The following is a 22,437-nucleotide window of genomic DNA, read 5'->3' on the forward strand; positions in this document are numbered from 1 at the left end:
TGTGCCTCGTGGTCAATGCCTCCAGATGCTGCGAGGTGGGCGGCTGTAGTGGGTGGAACGAGCATCCCCGCCAGACCTGGGACCGCTGCGGAAAACCGCGAACGCTAGGTCCAGATCCCAGAGGCATCCATTATCGCCCTGCGCTTCACCAGTTCCCATGGGACAAAGTGGCCACAAAGCAGACAGCTGAGGTCTAGTGAGACTTCGGGGACCCCCACTCTACTTCCCACTTCCCCGCAGGCAAACGAGCCGACTTGTCGGAGGGGCTGATGCCCAGCAGGCCATGCCCAGCAGGATGAAGAAGGAGGCCAGCACCGCACTCCTGGACGGCACTCCTGGCATCCAGGAGGTGCCTTACTAGAGGGTCCTGATGGAGGGCTCCAGAGTCTGGCATCTCCCAACGGATGATCAGAGTGCTTTGCAAGGGGCTGGAGGAAGCATCTTACTGTTTAAGAACCGGAAGAAGGGCAGATGCCTTCAGTATTGGGTGCTATTTTAAAACAACTGGTCAAAGAGGGAGAGAATGTAATTGGTAAGTGATGATGGTGATAACTTTTATGTAACTTACAGAAAAATTTATGTTTATTTGAAAGTGGTAGTGTTGTTGGGATAATGGGGAAAGCTTTGCCTAACTTGACCTAATGTAAAAAATACACGGAGAACTGCCATCACGGCTTTGATTCTGGGTGCTGGATGGGGTTTGCAGAGAGCACACTTTAAGAACCTGATTGTAAAAACAGTATGAAAAAGGTTAGGGGGGAAAACTGATGGTAGCAACATGTATGTAAAGGTGGAGAGCAAATTATTGTCTGAGGGGACTTGCAGATTGTCTGTGGAATCTGTAGATGGGAAAAAGTTAAGAGGGGCAGAGGCAGTAGAGAATGGCTGTGGAAATTGTCAGGCATCTCTGGGGAGGGAATGTGCCCTGGGAATGAACATAACCTAAGGAGCATCATTGGCACTAAGCTCCTTTAGGTATGTTCCCTCATTAACCTGTTAGACACAGAACAAGAACCACATCACCAGGGTGGTGTTTAGGGTGGCAAATGCCAGATTCTTTGTACCGTCAAAAGAACCTCTGCTGTGAAGCCTGCAAGTGGAAAAGCCTCTGCAGTGAAGCCTGCAAGTGGAAAAGCCCGCGCAATCGGCGGCGGCGCCGCTTCTGGCCAATAGATGGCGAGGTAGTGGCGCCCAGTGCTTGGCGGGAAAGACATTCAGCACAGCCGCCCTAGGAATCAGGGATAAGTCCCGCCCCCGCTTTCGATCACTGTCCAGCTTAGGTTTTCTGGGACTTTGAGCAATCTTGCCCCTCCATCCCCTCTCCCCGCTTTCCCCCTCCAGTCCCCTGTTGTCACTTGAGAGCAGAGCCAGCGCGGGGAGGGTGTGGGAGGCGCGGGGTCCTGAGCTTTCCCTGGGCTCTGATTGCTTGGCAGTCAGAGGAGCCAGGAGCTGAACAGCGCGCCCAGGACTTGAGCTGTGAGCTGAGGGGCAAACAGCCCACCACCGCTGCCTCAGGCACCTCAGTCACTGCTAGGTGGGCGGCTGCGGTGGGACTAGCATCCCGGGCCACACCTGGTGGCCGCTGCTGAAAATCGGGAAAATCGCCCTGACTCCACAGAGGCAGCAGTCTGGATCCCGAGGGCGTCTGTTTGTGCCCTGCGCTCCACCAGCTTCCAGGGGACCCAAAGACCCCAAGGCTGGCAGCAAGCAGCCTGCTCCTGCGATGGCATCTGTGGGACTTGGCCACTGCCACTCCACCCTAAAGACAGGGAAAAACCCTCCTTCTTCCTCCCCCTCCTCCACCTCACCAACAACAAAATTAGAGGGCGTCTTTCCTCACACTCTCTTCCTGTATCCTGCCTGGGCATCTCAGTTTCCTCATTTGTAAAGGAGCTTGGCTCAGGTTAAACTTTGTGCTTGTTAACTTGTGGACTTGTGACAAAAGAAGGAAGGGGCTGCTGCATCCCAAAATCTCCATGCAGTCCTTCTGGAGTGCAGTTATTCAATTTGCGCTTTAACATACACCCCACTCCAGCTGTCACAGCTGGTCTGCTGGTCTGTTGAAAGTCTCAAGTGACTTTCCAGGTGTAAAACTCTTGACCTTTGAAGGTGGAGAATGGGAAGCAGGATCTCACCATGGGGAGCTGCCCATCCTTCTCTCCTCTTACCCGCAAACCTCCATGCCAATCACTCCTAAGAACTCCAGGTCCCACTCAAATGCAGAAGAAGCACTCGCATCGGAGAATCCACTCCACCCCTGCTCTTGATGGCGGCACCAGGAATGCTGATGACGCTCAGCGGGCTGTGAGGGAATGCCTGCTGGATCCCGAGGGAGGGCATCTGTCCATGCCCTGCACTCCACTATCCTGAAGTGAGAAAGCCGGGGCTCCAGACCCGGCAGGGCTTCTGGCCAACAGACCGCCAGGTTGTGGTCGCCAAGTGGCCTTCGAAAGGGCGGGCGGGCTGGAGAGTGGCAAGGCAGGGTCCCCTGACATTCCCGAGGCGCCGCCCTAGGGATCGAAGATCACTCTGCGTCCCACTCATCCACTTACTGGGGACAAACTTTAAGCAATTGTCTCCTCCATCCCTTCCCCACCGCTCTGGGTCCACTGGCATCGAGGGGCGGGTGAGGGAGGAGCCTGATTGCGCAGAGGCGAGGCTGCAGCTCCCAGGAGGAGGACCAGGGCTAGGGGACCAGAGTTGCTGGGCGAACCGCCTGTCAAAGCCGCCCCAGGTGCGTTTGCGCAGTGGTCGGTGCCCTTCAGATGCTGCGAGTTGGGCGGCGGACTTGGGAGGAGCATCCCTAGCCAGATCCGGGGCTGAGGAAAATCGCCCACACCCAACAAAGGCAAAGGTCCAGATCCCACCGGGCCGAACGTCTGTTCATTTGTGCATTGCGCTTCACCAGCTCCTAGGGGACCAATGGGCCCTAAGACCTAAGTAGGCACCAAGCAGCCCGCTTCTGTGGGGGTCTGGTGGGACTAAGGTACTCCCACTCCACTTTCCCACTTCCCCGCAGGCAAAGAACCAGTTTGTCGGAGGGGCTGATGCACAGCAGACCATGCCCAGCAGGAGGAAGAAGGAGGCCAGCACCGCACTCCTGGACGGCACTCCTGGCATCCAGGAGGTGCCTTACTAGAGGGTCCTGATGGAGGGCTCCAGAGTCTGGCATCTCCCAGGGGATGATCAGAGTGCTTTGCAAAGGGCTGGAGGAAGCATCTTACTCTTTAAGAACCGGAAGAAGAGCAGATGCCTTCAGTATTGGGTGCTATGTTACAACAGCTGGCCAAAGAGGGGAAGAATATAATTGGTAGGTGATGATGGTGACAACTCTTATGTAACTTACAGAAAAATTTATGTTTATTTGAAAGTGGTAGTGTTGTTGGGATAATGGGGAAAGCTTTGCCTAACTTGACCTAATGTAAAAAATACACCGAGAACTGCCATCACGACTTTGATTCTGGGTGCTGGATGGGGTTTGCAGAGAGCACACTTTAAGAACCTGATTGTAAAAACAGTATGAAAAAGGTTAGGGGGAAAAACTGATGGTAGCAACATGTATGTAAAGGTGGAGAGCAAATTATTGTCTGAGGGGACTTGCAGATTGTCTGTGGAATCTGTAGATGGGAAAAAGTTAAGAGGGGCAGAGGCAGTAGAGAATGGCTGTGGAAATTGTCAGGCATCTCTGGGGAGGGAATGTGCCCTGGGAATGAACATATCCTAAGGAGCATCATTGGCACTAAGCTTCTTTAGGTATGTTCCCTCATTAACCTGTTAGACACAGAACAAGAACCACATCACCAGGGTGGTGTTTAGGGTGGCAAATACCAGATTCTTTGTACATGTATAAGGAAGATGCATACTTTTATTTTATTTTATATTTTATTGATTTTTTTTTTTTTTTACAGGGAGGAAGGGAAAGGGATAGAGAGCTAGAAACCGATAAGAGAGAAACATCACCCAGCTGCCTCTTGCACACCCCCTCCTGGGGATGTGCCCGCAACCAATGTACATGCTCTTGACCAGAATCGAACCTGGGACCCTTCAGTCCACAGACCAACACTCTATCCACTGAGTCAAACCAGTTTCGGCAGGAAGATACATATTTTAACTGAGAATTGAGATTGTTTCAATTTTTTTAAAGCCAAGGAGAAAGTCAGTATTTATTTCAGCTCTACTATGTATTTTGCACATCCACACCATTTGCTAAATGTTTTTTAATCCAGAAAGCCCACTTATTATACTGTAAGAAAGCAGCCCCGTGTACTCTAAATTTTTGGCATATTTTCTTCTAATGTTCCATGAGTTCCACCTGCTGATTTTGGAGTGACAACTCTTGTTTATTATTTTTCTCTTGATTGAGGTTCTCAATTTGCTCTTTGGTTAACAGTTTATAAAAGGCCTCATTTTTCTGTTTAATATCACAAAGAATTGATTCCATAGAATAGCCAAATTCAATTAAGGCATGCTTCTTACCATTACGTTCATAAAACTGTCCGAAGGAGTGTATAGCAACGACTTGGTGATCTGCATTAAACACTGGGGAGCCAGAGGACCCATCCGTAAAACAAGTATCATAACTAAGTGCATCACTGCGCCAAGCCACAGGTGGGAAACTTCTTGGGGTAAACATAGAGAAAACGGTGTCTGAGTACCTCCCTGCACGATCCACTATAGTAATCACAGCACACTCATCTATTTGCTTGACCTGGCCTTCTGGGTGACCAATTAAATAAATCAAACCACTAGGTGGCAAAGATGAAATTTGATCAAATAGGCCTGGAGGAAATCCATTTCCATTTGCTCTTAGTTTTAAAACGGCATAATCCAGACCTTTATCATACACTTCAAACCATGGCTCAATGGAAAAGCATTCTTCAGAAAAAGAGTGTAATTTCTTATAAGTGAAATTTACCTTTGCACATTTGCTTATTGTATCTGGCCACGAACGTGGATCTCTGTCTTTTCCCACAATGAAGTCTACAACATGCAGACAGGTGAAAATGTAACCAGCACTGAAGACAAAGCAAGTAGCATTGCCTGTGTTTCCATTATTATCCCAATAGATGAACCCGACTGACTTACTACGTTGGGTACGAAACTCATAGTTTGCAACGGTAGTAGAATTTTTAGTCGCTTTTGCAAAGTGCTTTTCATATATGCTGAATTGTTGAGATGGTGTCAGTTTGTTTTTCCTCTGTTCTTTCAAAAAAAAATTTTTCATACAAAGTGCATATTTACTAAAATTTGGATACTGCTGAATTATAACTTTATTCAATATTTTGCAATTCTTTAACCTGGGGTCAGTTGTCTCCTCCTGGATATCCCATTTAATAGCAGATTGCATATCCAGACGTGGTCTTTGCCAAATGAGTGAGATATGTTTTCTGTATTTTATTTTGTGTTTTTTCTGATAATGATTTTTAATTTTGGACATTGTCCGGCGTTTTTTATCTTCAATATCATGTCCTAGACTTAGAGATGTGAGAACTTGTTTTTGGCTATATTCTACATCTTTAGTCTCTCCATCTGCCTCTGGTTCAAGGACCTGGGCCTGAGATGGCATCAGATCCTGGGGACTGATTTCACCAGTGGCACTTTCATTCTTCTTCTTAATTTTCTTATCGGTACATCTCCTGACAGTTGGCTTTTTAGGAATTTCCATTTCTAAGATTTTCCCAGATACATCCTCTACTCTGGACTGTTTTTCATAAACCACCTTATGATTTTCTATGAGTCTCCACTTTAATTGGTCCAGGTCAGACCTAAATCGACCATCCTTACACAGGGCTTCTTGGATAGTTTCACCCTTCAAGGCATAGACACAAAGTGTACTTCCCTTTTCATGAAATCCTCTGATCTTCACAATATTCTTTGTTGCCTTCCCAATAGCCATAACTTGAAACAGAATGCATTCGATGTTGTTGGGATTTTTATATAGGCGAAATAGTTGATCATTTTCTCCGGTGGAGGAAGTATTATTTTCATTATTGTTCCCCTCTCTTTTATCAAATAATATTTTTAAATGAGAATGTGGAGGGAGGCACTTGAGAGGCATTCCTAAATTTACATATCCTCCTATTGTTTTCTCTTCACAAGCAATAATGTTCTTATTAAAATGCTTCTCCATCCTTTCACGGAAAATTTCACTAGCTGTCAGAGCTGAGTAGATATTGTCATTGAGTTCACCAGATGCTGTATACACCCTACGGTCTAATTTTCCAAATCTTTTATCCCAACCAAAAGTGAAATAATGTTTTTCACAGTCTCTACCATTTGGGTTCTGAGTTTGAAGAGATATTTCATGCTCACTGACTTCATATTTAACTGGAAAGGAGCTGCCGCATCCTCTGTTGTCAGGTGGAGAATGATCATCAGGTGTGCCAGTACCCGTCTGCTCCAGGCCAGTATCCTTAAGAAAGGAAAGATGAAACTTTCTATTAGAATCACCCTAAATAATAGTGTTTCATGTTCTTATAATTGGAAAAGTAATCGATAATATGATGGATTGTGAAGAATGGAGAAAAATGTCCATCATTAGCATCATTAGCCCATTGCCAAAGATAAACGTTGTGTATTTTGTTTTTTCCCCTAAGATTTAATATGCAGATATAAATCTTATGTTACTTAAATTATATTATACTAAGAGTTCATTTTTCACTAAGTCATCCACCAGTGCTTTCACTTCTGTAGAAACACTTTAAAAACACAATATGATATTTTCGTGTACAATAATTTTTAATCCATTCCTTTTTGCTGGATATTTAGAATGTTTCCAATGTTTTACTACTCTGAAATGATAAACAGTTTTACACTTAAAACATTTCTGTCTGCCCATCTGATTATTTCCCTAGGTCAGATTCCTGGCAGTGGAAACACTGAGACTAAGCTTGTAAGTGTATTTCACAACAAATCCACTGCCAAACCACTTTCCAGAAAAGTCGAATCAACTCACTCCCATTGTACAACAAGATTAGTGTCTGATTTAATAATAATAATTTCAGCATTATCATTTTAAATGTTTGCCAATTTGTAGATGAAATGTCATCTAATTTGACTGTTTTTAAAATCTGCATTTATTTAGTGACTAGTAAAGCTGGACATTCTTAATATATCTTTTGGATACTTGGAACATTATCTTTCAAAAATTCCCATTAAATATCTGTTGAGTTTCTATTGTGTATAATGGTATCAACAGCACTAAAGAGATATAATAAAATGCTCAATAAATCACAATATTGGCTAGATATACAGACAAGATATACATAGTCAAGTACAAATAAATATACATATTCATATACAAATAAATAAACATTCTTCTCTCTGCACACTAAAATCACTTATGTCTGTCTCAGTTTAATATTAGCATTTGCCCGTTTTTTAAAAAATAAAAAGGCGCGCTGGTCAAAATCTGAGCTCTGATTGATTGCCTGGGTTCAATATCCTCACTCTGAAGTCCATTGTTTTTGTGACTTTCCGAAAGTTGGGTTTCATTATTTTTTGGTGTGTGTGTTTTCATTTGTAAAGAAGGGATGGTGATAACATCTACCACAGAGAGTTGCATTTAATGTTAAAGGAGAGAATCCATAGGAAGTGACAAGCATAATTCCAGGTACATAATAATTTCTCAGTAGATATGAGCTCCATTACTATTAGACCTGCCTATATTTCCAGTATTAAGTGTCTATATTGTTGACTAACCAAACCAGTAAATTGTCTAACAAGACATTTTTTGCATTGTTAATTCATACACTATCATTTCATGCTACAGAAACATATATGTGGATGATGTCCCCAAACATATTTGGAACAACACAAGCAGGCACCATCACTGCCATTCTTTATGAACAGTCCCCTCCCAGAACCCTAATGCAGCACTATGGTTATAGAATGCTGTTCCAGCCAAGAGGTGTAAAGTGCAGACATACCTGTGAAACTTCAGGTCTGGTACTCTGGTCATATTCAGTAGCTTTGAGTGACGTGTTCTCTTCAAGTTTGATGGGATTCATGATGAGTCCCAAGAGAATCTAACACACCTCCACTACTGGCAAGATGAAGAAAAAGGGAAGGGCTTATCCTCACACTTGAAGTCACTAAAATAACACAAGATATACAAAATGACAGCTTCCAATTACTGGGCAGCAGGCAGCTCAGAACCATGACCTCTGACCCTTGAGAGTGGGAGTGAACCGAGGTAGCCCCATGGATGTCTAGCTCATTGTCTGAGACAGTTTCCAGGCCACAACTCAGGGTGGGGAGCCTGGCTGTTTCCCAAATTGAGAAGACAAGCTGAGGGTCACGGGCGGCCTAGGTGGTTCAAGTTTGTGAGTCAGAGTGCTAGAGAGAATACAGCAGCAGCTAGCAGACAGAGAGAGGGAGAGTCGGAGACCTGCAGTGTGTTCCCTTAGAATTTTCAGCTAAGTCTGTCAGTGCATGGCAGTGATGACACTTTTGGAAGTCAGGGGAAGAACTCCACAAAGAGAAAAGATAGACCAAGTCTGAGACATATACAGGGCTGAGAATAGTTTCTGTGCCCCAAGGTCAAACTAGAAAACTTTATACTCCATGAGCTACTGAGGCAGAGTACTCAGAAAGCTGTTGCCTCGCCAGCTGGACAAAACCAGCCCTTCTGCAAAAGGCTGGTATGGTGCCACCTGAAAACTGGAAAAGCAAGACTTGCAAGGATACAACCGTTTCCAAGGACAGTAACTGTGCGTGTGAACAAAGCTGAAAAACATTGACAGGAATACAAGCATCTCCAGTGCCCCCAACATATAAAAGTAACCAAGCTTGCTTACCAATCAAATATGATCAGGGATAAAAGAAGCAGGAAAATATTGCCAATAATATGGAGAACAACGATCAATGAACAGAAAGAGACAAAGTAGAGACACCAGTGACAGACTGGTAGACAAGAACATTAAAGCAGATATTACCTTGGATTTCTGGCCAAATGCAGTGACAGGGACAGAATTCACCTTCCTGTCTCAAAACGAAACAAAATGGGCAAAATATATGAAACCCTGATTGGCAAGGAACTGGACACCATGCAGTTAGGGGCAGTCACAAATGGAGTACACCTTATGGTTTCTAGGGGTGACTGCTTGGAGTCATTCTGGGCCAGGCTGCAAGGAAGGACAGCATGGCAGAGCAGGTTGGAATTCCTGCTTTGAGGAGATAGAGCTGACAGGCCAAGGTGGTCTCTGTTCACAGGACACACAGAGAGAACTCTAGGTTATATGCAGAGGGCTCCCCTCAGGTATTCAGCTGAGAAGGCACAGATGGCAATGGTGAAGCCTACCTAAGGTTAGGAAAGAACCCTTCTCCCCTAATAACAACAACAAATACAACTAGAAGGCATTTCCCACAAAACCTCTCTCTACACTCCACCTGGGCATCTCAGTTTCCTCATTTGTAGATTAAGGAGCTCGGAGGCACAAAGTTTAATTCCTCCCCCACCTCCCACCTGGAAAATGCCTCCATGTCAACCACCCCTTAAGAACTCCAGGCCCCACTAAAATGCAAAATAGCCACTCACAGAAGCAGAGAATCTGTCCCAAAGGTGCTGGTGACCGCTGCCCTGGGAGTCACAGAAGCTGCGGAGTGGCGCTCAGCGGGCCCTCAAAAGAACCTCTGCTGTGAAGCCTGCAAGTGGAAAAGCCCGCGCAATCGGCGGCGGCGCCGCTTCTGGCCAATAGATGGCGAGGTAGTGGCGCCCAGTGCTTGGCGGGAAAGACATTCAGCACAGCCGCCCTAGGAATCAGGGATAAGTCCCGCCCATCCACCCGCTCCCGCTTTCAATCAGTGGCCAGCTTAGGTTTTCTGGGACTTTGAGCAATCGTGCCCCTCCATCCCCCCTCCAGTCCCCTGTTGTCACTTGAGAGCAGAGCCAGCGCAGGGAGGGTGTGGGAGGCGCGGGGCCCTGAGCTTTCCCTGGGCTCTGATTGCTTGGCAGTCAGAGGAGCCAGGAGCTGAACAGCGCGCCCAGGACCTGAGCTGTGAGCTGAGGGGCAAACAGCCCACCACCGCTGCCTCAGGCACCTCAGTCACTGCTAGGTGGGCGGCTGCGGTGGGACTAGCATCCCGGGCCACACCCGGTAGCCGCTGCAAATCGGGAAAATCGCCCTGACTCCACAGAGGCAGCGGTCTGGATCCTGAGGGCATCTGTCTGTGCCCTGCGCTCCACCAGCTTTCGGGGACCCAAAGGCCCCAAGGCTGGCAGCAAGCAGCCTGCTCCTGTGGTGGCCTCTGTGGGACTTGGCCACTGCCACTCCACCCTAAAAACAGGGAAAAACCCCCCACTATCTCCTCCTCCTCCACCACCACCACCCCACTAACAACACAATTAGAGGGTGTCTTTCCTCAAACTCTCTTCCTGTATCCCACCTGGGCATCTCAGTTTCCTCGTTTGAAAATTAAGGAGTTTGAATCAGGTTAAACTTTGTGCCTGTGAACTACCTCCTGTGAATTGTGACAAAGGAAGGTAGGGGATTACTATCTTCCCTTCCCCCACCCCCCCACCAGATCACCATGCAGTACTTCTGGAGTGCAGTTATTCAATTTGTGCTTTAACATACACCCCACCCCACCCCAGCTGTCACAGCTGGTCTGTTGAAACAGCTGCCTGGACAATCTCCAATGACTTTCCAGGTGTAAAACTCTTGACCCTGAAGGCCAGAGCTGGAAGGGGGTTGCTACAATGAGAAGCTGCCCATCCATTCCTCCCCCACCTCCCACCTGGAAAATGCCTCCATGTCAACCACCCCTTAAGAACTCCAGGCCCCACTCAAATGCAAAATAGCCACTCACAGAAGCAGAGAATCTGTCCCAAAGGTGCTGGTGACCTCCGCCCTGGGAGTCACAGAAGCTGCGGAGTGGTTCTCAGCGGGCCGTCAAAAGAACCTCTGCTGTGAAGCCTGCAAGTGGAAAAGCCCGCGCAATCGGCGGCGGCGCCGCTTCTGGCCAATAGATGGCGAGGTAGTGGCGCCCAGTGCTTGGCGGGAAAGACATTCAGCACAGCCGTCCTAGGAATCAGGAAAGTCCCACTGAGCTAAGTCCCGCCCATCCACTCGCTCCCGCTTTCGATCCCTGGCCAGCTTAGGTTTTCTGGGACTTTGAGCAATCGTGTCCCTCCATCCCCTCTCCCCGCTTTCCCCCTCCAGTCCCCTGTTGTCACTTGAGAGCAGAGCCAGCGCGGGGAGGGTGTGGGAGGCGCGGGGCCCTGAGCTTTCCCTGGGCTCTGATTGCTTGGCAGTCAGAGGAGCCAGGAGCGGAACAGCGCGCCCAGGACCTGAGCTGTGAGCTGAGGGGCAAACAGCCCACCACTGCTGCCCCAGGCGCCTCAGGCCCTGCGAGGTGGGCGGCTGCGGAGGGACTAGCATCCCGGGCCACACTTGGTGGCCACTGCGGAAAATCGGGAAAATCGCCCTGACTCCACAGAGGCAGCGGTCTGGATCCTGAGGGCGTCTGTCTGTGCCCTGCGCTCCGCCAGCTTTCGGGGACCCAAAGGCCCCAAGGCTGGCAGCAAGCAGCCCGCTCCTGTGGTGGCCTCTGTGGGACTTGGCCACTGCCACTCCACCCTAAAGACAGGGAAAAACCCTCCTTCTTCCTCCCCCTCCTCCACCTCACCAACAACAAAATTAGAGGGCGTCTTTCCTCACACTCTCTTCCTGTATCCTGCCTGGGCATCTCAGTTTCCTCATTTGTAAAGGAGCTTGGCTCAGGTTAAACTTTGTGCTTGTTAACTTGTGGACTTGTGACAAAGGAAGGAAGGGGCTGCCGCATCCCAAAATCTCCATGCAGTCCTTCTGGAGTGCAGTTATTCAATTTGCGCTTTAACATACACCCCACTCCAGCTGTCACAGCTGGTCTGCTGGTCTGTTGAAAGTCTCAAGTGACTTTCCAGGTGTAAAACTCTTGACCTTTGAAGGTGGAGAATGGGAAGCAGGTTCTCACCACGTGGAGCTGCCCATCCTTCTCTCCTCTTACCCCCAAACCTCCATGCCAATCACTCCTAAGAACTCCAGGTCCCACTCAAATGCAGAAGAAGCACTCGCAGCGGAGAATCCACTCCACCCCTGTTGGTGATGGCGGCACCAGGAGTGCTGATGACGCTCAGCGGGCTGTGCGGGAATGCCTGCTGGATCCCGAGGGAGGGCATCTGTCCATGCCCTGCTTTCCACTAGCCTGAAGTGAGAAAGCCGGGGCTCCAGGCAGGGCTTCTGGCCAACAGACCGCCAGGTTGTGGTCGCCAAGTGGCCTTCGAAAGGGCAGGCGGGCTGGAGAGTGGCAAGGCAGGGTCCCCAGACATTCCCGCGCCGCCGCCCTAGGGATCGAAGATCACTCTGCGTCCCACTCATCCACTTACTGGGGACAAACTTTAAGCAATTGTCTCCTCCATCCCTTCCCCACCGCTCTGGGTCCACTGGCATCGAGGGGCGGGTGAGGGAGGAGCCTGATTGCGCAGAGGCGAGGCTGCAGCTCCCAGGAGGAGGACCAGGGCTAGGGGACCAGAGTTGCTGGGCGAACCGCCTGTCAAAGCCGCCCCAGGTGCGTTTGCGCAGTGGTCGGTGCCCTTCAGATGCTGCGAGTTGGGCGGCGGACTTGGGAGGAGCATCCCTAGCCAGATCCGGGGCTGAGGAAAATCGCCCACACCCAACAAAGGCAAAGGTCCAGATCCCACCGGGCCGAACGTCTGTTCATTTGTGCATTGCGCTTCACCAGCTCCTAGGGGACCAATGGGCCCTAAGACCTAAGTAGGCACCAAGCAGCCCGCTTCTGTGGGGGTCTGGTGGGACTAAGGTACTCCCACTCCACTTTCCCACTTCCCCGCAGGCAAAGAACCAGTTTGTCGGAGGGGCTGATGCACAGCAGACCATGCCCAGCAGGAGGAAGAAGGAGGCCAGCACCGCACTCCTGGACGGCACTCCTGGCATCCAGGAGGTGCCTTACTAGAGGGTCCTGATGGAGGGCTCCAGAGTCTGGCATCTCCCAGGGGATGATCAGAGTGCTTTGCAAAGGGCTGGAGGAAGCATCTTACTCTTTAAGAACCGGAAGAAGAGCAGATGCCTTCAGTATTGGGTGCTATGTTACAACAGCTGGCCAAAGAGGGGAAGAATATAATTGGTAGGTGATGATGGTGACAACTCTTATGTAACTTACAGAAAAATTTATGTTTATTTGAAAGTGGTAGTGTTGTTGGGATAATGGGGAAAGCTTTGCCTAACTTGACCTAATGTAAAAAATACACCGAGAACTGCCATCACGACTTTGATTCTGGGTGCTGGATGGGGTTTGCAGAGAGCACACTTTAAGAACCTGATTGTAAAAACAGTATGAAAAAGGTTAGGGGGAAAAACTGATGGTAGCAACATGTATGTAAAGGTGGAGAGCAAATTATTGTCTGAGGGGACTTGCAGATTGTCTGTGGAATCTGTAGATGGGAAAAAGTTAAGAGGGGCAGAGGCAGTAGAGAATGGCTGTGGAAATTGTCAGGCATCTCTGGGGAGGGAATGTGCCCTGGGAATGAACATATCCTAAGGAGCATCATTGGCACTAAGCTTCTTTAGGTATGTTCCCTCATTAACCTGTTAGACACAGAACAAGAACCACATCACCAGGGTGGTGTTTAGGGTGGCAAATACCAGATTCTTTGTACATGTATAAGGAAGATGCATACTTTTATTTTATTTTATATTTTATTGATTTTTTTTTTTTTTACAGGGAGGAAGGGAAAGGGATAGAGAGCTAGAAACCGATAAGAGAGAAACATCACCCAGCTGCCTCTTGCACACCCCCTCCTGGGGATGTGCCCGCAACCAATGTACATGCTCTTGACCAGAATCGAACCTGGGACCCTTCAGTCCACAGACTGACACTCTATCCACTGAGTCAAACCGGTTTCGTCAGGAAGATACATATTTTAACTGAGAATTGAGATTGTTTCAATTTTTTTAAAGCCAAGGAGAAAGTCAGTATTTATTTCAGCTCTACTATGTATTTTGCACATCCACACCATTTGCTAAATGTTTTTTAATCCAGAAAGCCCACTTATTATACTGTAAGAAAGCAGCGCCGTGTACTCTAAATTCTTGGCATATTTTCTTCTAATGTTCCATGAGTTCCACCTGCTGATTTTGGAGTGACGACTCTTGTTTATTATTTTTCTCTTGATTGAGGTTCTCAATTTGCTCTTTGGTTAACAGTTTATAAAAGGCCTCATTTTTCTGTTTAATATCACGAAGAATTGATTCCATAGAATAGCCAAATTCAATTAAGGCATGCTCCTTACCATTACGTTCATAAAACTGTCCGAAGGAGTGTATAGCAACGACTTGGTGACCTGCATTAAACACTGGGGAGCCAGAGGCCCCAACCGTAAAACAAGTATCATAACTAAGTGCATCACTGCGCCAAGCCACAGGTGGGAAACTTCTTGGGGTAAACATAGAGAAAACGGTGTCTGAGTACCTCCCTGCATGATCCACTATAGTAATCACAGCACACTCATCTATTTGCTTGACCTGGCCTTCTGGGTGACCAATTAAATAAATCAAACCACTAGGTGGCAAAGATGAAATTTGATCAAATAGGCCTGGAGGAAATCCATTTCCATTTGCTCTTAGTTTTAAAACGGCATAATCCAGACCTTTATCATACACTTCAAACCATGGCTCAATGGAAAAGCATTCTTCAGAAAAAGAGTGTAATTTCTTATAAGTGAAATTTACCTTTGCACATTTGCTTATTGTATCTGGCCACGAACGTGGATCTCTGTCTTTTCCCACAATGAAGTCTACAACATGCAGACAGGTGAAAATGTAACCAGCACTGAAGACAAAGCAAGTAGCATTGCCTGTGTTTCCATTATTATCCCAATAGATGAACCCGACTGACTTACTACGTTGGGTACGAAACTCATAGTTTGCAACGGTAGTAGAATTTTTAGTCGCTTTTGCAAAGTGCTTTTCATATATGCTGAATTGTTGAGATGGTGTCAGTTTGTTTTTCCTCTGTTCTTTCAAAAAAAAATTTTTCATACAAAGTGCATATTTACTAAAATTTGGATACTGCTGAATTATAACTTTATTCAATATTTTGCAATTCTTTAACCTGGGGTCAGTTGTCTCCTCCTGGATATCCCATTTAATAGCAGATTGCATATCCAGACGTGGTCTTTGCCGAATGAGTGAGATTTGTTTCCTGTTTTTTTGTGTGTGATTTTCCCGATAATAATTTTTAATTTTGGAAATTGTCCTGCGTTTTTTATCTTCAATATCATGTCCTCGACTTCGAGGTGGGAGAACTTGTTTTCGGCTGTATTCTACATCTTCAGTCTCTCCACCTGCCTGAGATGGCATCAGATCCTGGGGCCTGATTTCACCAGTGGCACTTTCATTCTTCTGCTCAATTTTCTCATGGGTACGTTTCTTGACAGATGACTCTTTAAGAATTTCCATTTCTAAGGTTTTCCCAGATACATCCTCCACTCTGGACTGTTTTTCATAAACCATCTTATGATTTTATATGAGTCTCCACTTTAATTGGTCCAGGTCAGACCGAAATCGACCATCTTTACACAGGGCTTCTTGGATAGTTTCACCCTCCAAGGCATAGACACAAAGAGTACTTCCCTTTCCATGAAATCCTCTGATCTTCACAATAGTCTTAGTTGTCTTCCCAAAAGCCACAACATGAAACAAAATGCATTCGACATCGTTAGGATTTTTATATAGGCGTAATAGCTGATCATTTTCCCCGGTGGAGGAACTATCATTTTCTTTCTCGTTTTCGTTTCTTTTGTAAAATGATATTTTTAAATGAGATTCTGGAAGGAGGCACTTGAGAGGCATTCCTAAATTTACATATCCTATTATTTTTTTCTCTTCATAAGCAATAATGTCCTTATCAAAATGCTTCTCCATCCTTTCACGGAAATCTTTAATAGCTGTCAGAGCTGAGTAGATAGTCTCATTGAGTTCACCAGATGCTGTATACTCCCTATGTTCTGATTTTCCAGATATTTTATTCCAGTTAAAAGTGAATTTATGTTTTTTACAATCTCTACCATTTGGGTTCTGAGTTTTAAGAGATATTTCATGCTCACTGACTTTGCATTTAACTGCAAAGGAGCTGCCGCATCCTCTGTTGTCAGGTGGAGAATGATCATCAGGTGTGCCAGCACATGTCAGCTCCATGTCAATATCCTTAAGAAAGGAAAGATGAAACTTTCTATCAGAATTACCCTAAATAATAGTATTTCATGTTCTTATAATTGGAAAAGTAATCGATAATATGATAGTGAAGAATGGAGAAAAATGTCCATCATTAGCCCATTGCCAGAGATAAACATTGTGTATTTTGTTTTCTCCCCTAAGATTTAAATATTATGTTACTTAAATTATATTATTCTATCTAAGAGTTAATTTTTCATTAAGCCATCCACCAGTGCTTTCACTTCTGTAGAAAACCTTTGAAAACACAATAGGATATTTTTGTGTACAATAATTTTTATTCCATTCCTCTTTGCTGGATATTTAGAATGTGTCCAATGTTTTACTACTCTGATATGATAAACAGTTCTACACTTAAAATATTTCTGTCTGCCCATCTGATTATTTCCCTAGGCCAGATTCCTGGCAGTGGAAACACTGAGATTAAGCTTATAAATGTATTTCACAACAAATCCACTGCAAACTGCTTTCCAGAAAAGTTGCATCAACTCACACCCATTGTCCAAAAAGATTAGTGTGTGGTTTAATAATAATAGTTTCAGTATTCTCATTTTATTATTTTTATTTTTAAAAATATATTTTATTGATTTTTTTACAGAGAGGAAAGGAGAGAGATAGAGAGAAACATCGATGAGAAAGAGTCATCAATCAGCTGCTTCCTGCACGCCCCCCTACTGGGGATATGCCCTCAACCAAGGTACATGCCCTTGACCGGAATTGAACCCAGGATCCTTCAGTCTGCAGGCTGACGCTCTATTCCAGGGGTCCTCAAACTTTTTAAAGTGGGGGCCGGATCACGGTCCCTCAGAGAGCTGGAGGGCCGGACTATATGAACTACTAATCCCTACTGTAACACCTTGGCTGCGCTCACTGCCCCAAAAACCTGGCGGGCAGGATCAGACTCCCCTGGGGGCTGCATGTGGCCCGCGGGGCCGTAGTTTGAAGATCCCTGCACTAAGCCAACCAGGTTTCAGCAGTATTCTCATTTTAAATGTTTGCCAATTTTTATTAGATGAAATCTCATCTAATTTGACTGTTTTTAAAATCTGCATTTGTTTAGTGACTAGTAAAGCTGGACATACTTAATATATCTTTTGGACATTTGGAACATCATCTTTCAAAAATTCCCATTAAATATCTGTTGAGTTTCTATTGGGCATACGATATCAACAGCACTAAAGACATACAATAAAATGCTCAATAAATCACAATATTGGCTGGATATACAGATAGGTATACATAGTCAAATACAAATAAATATACATATTCATATACAAATATTCTCTGCACACTAAAATCACTAATGTCTGTTTCAGTTTAATATTAGCATTTTGCCCATTTTTTTTTTAAATAAAAAGGTGCGCTGATAAAAAACTGTGCTCTGATTGTTTGCCTGGGTTCAATATCCTCGCTCTGAAGTCCATTGCTTTTGTGACTTTCCAAAATTGGGTTTCATTGTTTTTTGTTTTTTTTGTGTGTTGTGTGTGTTTTGTTTTTATTTTTCATTTGTAAAGAATGGATGGTGATAACATCTACCACAGAGAGTTGCATTTAATGTTAAATGAGATAATCCTAGGAAGTGACAAGCATAATTCCAAGTACATAATAATTTCTCAGTAGATATGAGCTCCATTACTATTAGACCTGCCTATATTTCCAGTATTAAGTGTCTATATTGTTGATTAGCCAAGCCAGAAAACTGTTTAACAAGGCATTTTTTGCATTGTTAATTCATACACTATCATTTCATGCTATAGAAACACATATGTGGATGATGTCCCCAAACATATTTGGAACAACACAAGCAGGCACCATCACTGCCATTCTTTATGAACAGTCCCCTCTCAGGACCCTAATGCAGCTCTATGGCTATAGAATGCTGTTCCAGCCAACAGGTGTAAAGTGAAGACATACCTGTGAAACTTCAGGTCTGGTACTCTGGTCATATTCAGTAGCTTTGAGTGACTTGTTCTCTTCAAGTTTGACGGGATTCATGATGAGTCCCAAGAGAATCTAACACACCTCCACTACTGGCAAGATGAAGAAAAAGGGAAGGGCTTATCCTCACACTTGAAGTCACTAAAATAATACAAGATATACAAAATGACAGCTTCCAATTACTGGGCAGCAGGCAGCTCAGAACCATGACCTCTGACCCTTGAGAGTGGGAGTGAACCGAGGTAGCCCCACGGATGTCTAGCTCATTGTCTGGGACAGTTTCCAGGCCACAACTCAGGGTAAGTGAGGGGTGGTGTGTATGGAGGCATTTTCCACGTGGGAGGTGGGGAGGAATGGATAAGCAGCTTCTCATTGTAGCAACCCCCTTCCAGCTCTGGCCTCCAGCCAGAGGGTCATGGGGGGCCTAGGTGGTTCAAGTTTGTGAGTCAGAGTGCTAGAGAGAAGACAGCAGCAGCTAGCAGACAGAGAGAGGGAGAGTCAGAGACCTGCAGTGTGTTCCCTTAGATAGAATTTTCAGCTAAGTCTGTCAGTGCATGGCACTGATGACACTTTTGGAAGTCAGGGGAAGAACTCCACAAAGGGAAAAGATAGACCAAGTCTGAGACATATACAGGGCTGAGAATAGTTTCTGTGCCTCAAGGTCAAACTAGAAAACTTTATACTCCATGAGCTACTGAGGCAGAGTACTCAGAAAGCTGTTGCCTCGCCAGCTGGACAAAACCAGCCCTTCTGCAAAAGGCTGGTATGGTGCCACCTGAAAACTGGAAAAGCAAGACTTGCAAGGATACAACCGTTTCCAAGGACAGTAACTGTGCGTGTGAACAAAGCTGAAAAACATTGACAGGAATACAAGCATCTCCAGTGCCCCAACATATAAAAGTAACCAAGCTTGCTTACCAATCAAAGATGATCAGGGATAAAAGAAGCAAGAAAATATTGCCAATAATATGGAGAACAACGATCAATGAACAGAAAGAGACAAAGTAGAGACACCAGTGACAGACTGGTAGACAAGAACATTAAAGCAGGTATTACCTTGGATTTCTGGCCAAATGCAGTGACAGGGACAGAATTCACCCTCCTGTCTGAAAACAAAACAAAATGGGCAAAATATATGAAACCCTGATTAGCAAGGAACTGGACACCATGCAGTTAGGGGCAGTCACAAATGGAGTACACCTTATGGTTTCTAGGGGTGACTGCCTGGAGTCATTCAGGGCCAGGCTGCAAGGAAGGACAGCATGGCAGAGCAGGTTGGAATTCCTGCTTTGAGGAGATAGAGCTGACAGGCCAAGGAGGTCTCTGTTCACAGGACACACAGAGAGAACTCTGAGCTATATGCAGAGGGCTCCCCTCAGGTATTCAGCTGAGAAGGCACAGATGGCAATGGTGAAGCCTGCCTAAGGTTAGGAAAGAACCCTTCTCCCCTAATAACAACAACAAATACAACTAGAAGGCATTTCCCACAAAACCTCTCTCTACACTCCACCTGGGCATCTCAGTTTCCTCATTTGTAGATTAAGGATCTGGGCTGATTAAACTTTGTGCCTCTGAACTCCTTGCTGTGGACTTGTGACAAAGAAATCTCTCCCCCCTTCCTCCCACCCCAGATCACCATGCTGTACTTCTGAAGTGCAGTTCTGTAATTTGCACCCCACCCCACCACAGCTGCTCACAGCTGGTTCGTTGAAACAGCTGCCTGGACAGTCTCAAGTGACTTTCCAGGTGTAAAACTCTTGACCTTGAAGGCCAGAGCTGGAAGGGGGTTGCTACAATGGGAAGCTGCCTATCCATTCATCCCCCCCCTCCCACCTGGAAAATGCCTCCATGTCAACCACCCCTAAGACCTCCAGGCCCCACTCAAATGCAAAATAGCCACTCACAGAAGGAGAGAATCTGTCCCAAAGGTGCTGGTGACCGCTGCCCTGGGAGTCACAGAAGCTGCGGAGTGGAGCTCAGCGGGCCCTCAAAAGAACCTCTGCTGTGAAGCCTGAAAGTGGAAAAGCCAGGGCAATAGGTGGCGGAGCCGCTTCTGGCCAATAGATGGCGAGGTAGTGGCGCCCAGTGGTTGGCGGGAAAGTCCCGCCTATCCACTCACTCCTGCTTTCGATCCCTGGCCAGCTTAGGTTTTCTGGGACTTTGAGCAATTGTGCCCCCCCCCTCCCCCCAGTCCCCTGTTGTCCCTTGAGAGTGAAGCCAGCGCGGGGAGGGTGTGGGAGGCGCGGGGCCCTGAGCTTTCCCTGGGCTCTGATTGCTTGACAGTCAGAGGAGCCAGGAGCTTAACAGCGCGCCCAGGACCTGAGTTGTGAGCTGAGGGGCAAACAGCCCACCACCGCTGCCCCAGGCGCCTCAGGCCCTGCGAGGTGGGCGGCTGCGGAGGGACTAGCATCCCGGGCCACACCTGGTGGCCGCTGCTGAAAATCGGGAAAATCGCCCTGACTCCACAGAGGCAGCAGTCTGGATCCCGAGGGCGTCTGTTTGTGCCCTGCGCTCCACCAGCTTCCAGGGGACCCAAAGACCCCAAGGCTGGCAGCAAGCAGCCTGCTCCTGCGATGGCATCTGTGGGACTTGGCCACTGCCACTCCACCCTAAAGACAGGGAAAAACCCTCCTTCTTCCTCCCCCTCCTCCACCTCACCAACAACAAAATTAGAGGGCGTCTTTCCTCACACTCTCTTCCTGTATCCTGCCTGGGCATCTCAGTTTCCTCATTTGTAAAGGAGCTTGGCTCAGGTTAAACTTTGTGCTTGTTAACTTGTGGACTTGTGACAAAAGAAGGAAGGGGCTGCTGCATCCCAAAATCTCCATGCAGTCCTTCTGGAGTGCAGTTATTCAATTTGCGCTTTAACATACACCCCACTCCAGCTGTCACAGCTGGTCTGCTGGTCTGTTGAAAGTCTCAAGTGACTTTCCAGGTGTAAAACTCTTGACCTTTGAAGGTGGAGAATGGGAAGCAGGTTCTCACCACGTGGAGCTGCCCATCCTTCTCAACTCTTACCCCCAAACCTGAATGCCAATCACTCCTAAGAACTCCAGGTCCCACTCAAATGCAGAAGAAGCACTCACCGCGGAGAATCCACTCCACCCCTGCTGGTGATGGCGGCACCAGGAATGCTGATGACGCTCAGCGGGCTGTGCGGGAATGCCTGCTGTCCCCAGGGAGGGCGTCTGTCCATGCCCTGCGTTCCACTAGCCTGAAGTGAGAAAGCCGGGGCTCCAGACCCGGCAGGGCTGCTGGCCAACAGACCGCCAGGTTGTGGTCGCCAAGTGGCCTTTGAAAGGGCAGGCGGGCTGGAGAGTGGCAAGGCAGGGTCCCCCGACATTCCCGCGGCGCCGCCCTAGGATCGAAGATCACGCTGTGTCCCGCTCATCCACTTACTGGGGACAAACTTTAAGCAATTGTCTCCTCCATCCCTTCCCCACCGCTCTAGGTCCACTGGCATCGAGGGGCGGGTGAGGGAGGAGCCTGATTGAGCAGAGGCGAGGCTCCCAGGAGCAGGTCCAGGGCTAGGGGACCAGAGTTGCTGGGCGAACCACCTGTCAAAGCCGCCCCAGGTGCGTTCTGCGCAGTGGTCGGTGCCCTTCAGATGCTGCGAGTTGGGCTGCGGACTTGGGAGGAGCATCCCTAGCCAGATCCGGGGCTGAGGAAAATCGCCCACACCCAACAAAGGCAAAGGTCCAGATCCCACCGGGCCGAACGTCTGTTCATTTGTGCATTGCGCTTCACCAGCTCCTAGGGGACCAATGGGCCCTAAGACCTAAGTAGGCACCAAGCAGCCCGCTTCTGTGGGGGTCTGGTGGGACTAAGGTACTCCCACTCCACTTTCCCACTTTCCCGCAGGCAAAGAACCAGTTTGTCGGAGGGGCTGATGCACAGCAGACCATGCCCAGCAGGAGGAAGAAAGAGGCCAGCACCGCACTCCTGGGGTCCAGGAGGCGCCTTACTAGAGGGTCCTGATGGAGGGCTCCAGGGTCAGGCATCTCCCAACAGATGATCGAAGAGTGCTTTGCACGGGGCTGGAGGAAACACCTTACCCATTAGGAACCTGAAGAAGAGCAGATGCCTTCCATATTGGGTGCTATGTTAAAACAGCTGTCAAAGAGGAGAATATTTTGGGTAGGCCATGATGGTGACAATTCTTTTGCAACTTACAGAGAAATAGATGTTTACGTGAAAGCTAATGGTGTTAGTGGAATAAGCGGGAAAGCTTCCCCTAATTTGACCTAAGGTAATGTAGACACTGAGA

At 47.2% G+C, this 22,437-nt stretch overlaps 4 protein-coding genes across 9 annotated transcripts in view; 2 read left to right on the forward strand and 2 right to left on the reverse strand.

Moving 5' to 3' along the window:
• The window catches only part of LOC311628087 (olfactory receptor 5AN6-like), a gene marked incomplete at its 5' end in the record, with an annotated part of 243,286 nt that overhangs the window by 85,658 nt on the left and 135,191 nt on the right, over positions 1–22,437 (forward strand). The window lies entirely within an intron of this gene.
• On the reverse strand, positions 3,885–21,484 carry LOC311627990 (serine protease FAM111B-like). Of its 5 annotated transcripts, none has more exons than XM_084894840.1 (7): positions 21,257–21,484; positions 20,075–20,181; positions 10,810–10,916; positions 9,539–9,645; positions 8,937–8,986; positions 7,929–8,041; positions 3,885–6,412 (listed from the first exon to the last, which is right to left on the reverse strand). In XM_084894840.1, exons 6-7 carry the CDS (start codon positions 8,007–8,009, stop codon positions 4,292–4,294), a joined length of 2,202 nt encoding a protein of 733 aa, XP_084750966.1. In that variant the 5' UTR covers positions 8,010–8,041; positions 8,937–8,986; positions 9,539–9,645; positions 10,810–10,916; positions 20,075–20,181; positions 21,257–21,484; the 3' UTR covers positions 3,885–4,291. The 5 variants fall into 5 exon arrangements, with proteins under 5 accessions (XP_084750966.1, XP_084750965.1, XP_084750963.1 ...); XM_084894839.1 differs by having other exon boundaries at positions 7,929–8,044; XM_084894837.1 differs by having other exon boundaries at positions 7,929–8,093.
• LOC311628007 (serine protease FAM111B-like) lies at positions 13,977–15,622 on the reverse strand. Its single transcript, XM_084894870.1, has one exon. The coding sequence runs from the start codon at positions 15,510–15,512 to the stop codon at positions 14,106–14,108; it is 1,407 nt and encodes a 468-aa protein (XP_084750996.1). The 5' UTR covers positions 15,513–15,622; the 3' UTR covers positions 13,977–14,105.
• Positions 20,735–22,437, forward strand: part of GLYATL2 (glycine-N-acyltransferase like 2) — a 44,534-nt gene continuing 42,831 nt past the window's right edge. The window contains exon 1 of one of the 2 annotated variants that reach the window (XM_084894952.1): positions 20,735–20,783. Coding sequence is in view for 1 of the 2 variants with exons in the window: in XM_084894955.1 (XP_084751081.1) it covers positions 20,744–20,783 (40 nt within the window). In the remaining variant the exon portion in view is untranslated. The remainder of the gene's footprint in view (positions 20,784–22,437) is intronic. The other variant, XM_084894955.1, reaches the window with a different exon arrangement.

The sequence above is a fragment of the Pipistrellus hanaki genome (assembly GCF_964339955.1).
Source record: "Pipistrellus hanaki genome assembly, chromosome: 9".
NCBI classification, from domain to species: domain Eukaryota; kingdom Metazoa; phylum Chordata; class Mammalia; order Chiroptera; family Vespertilionidae; genus Pipistrellus; species Pipistrellus hanaki.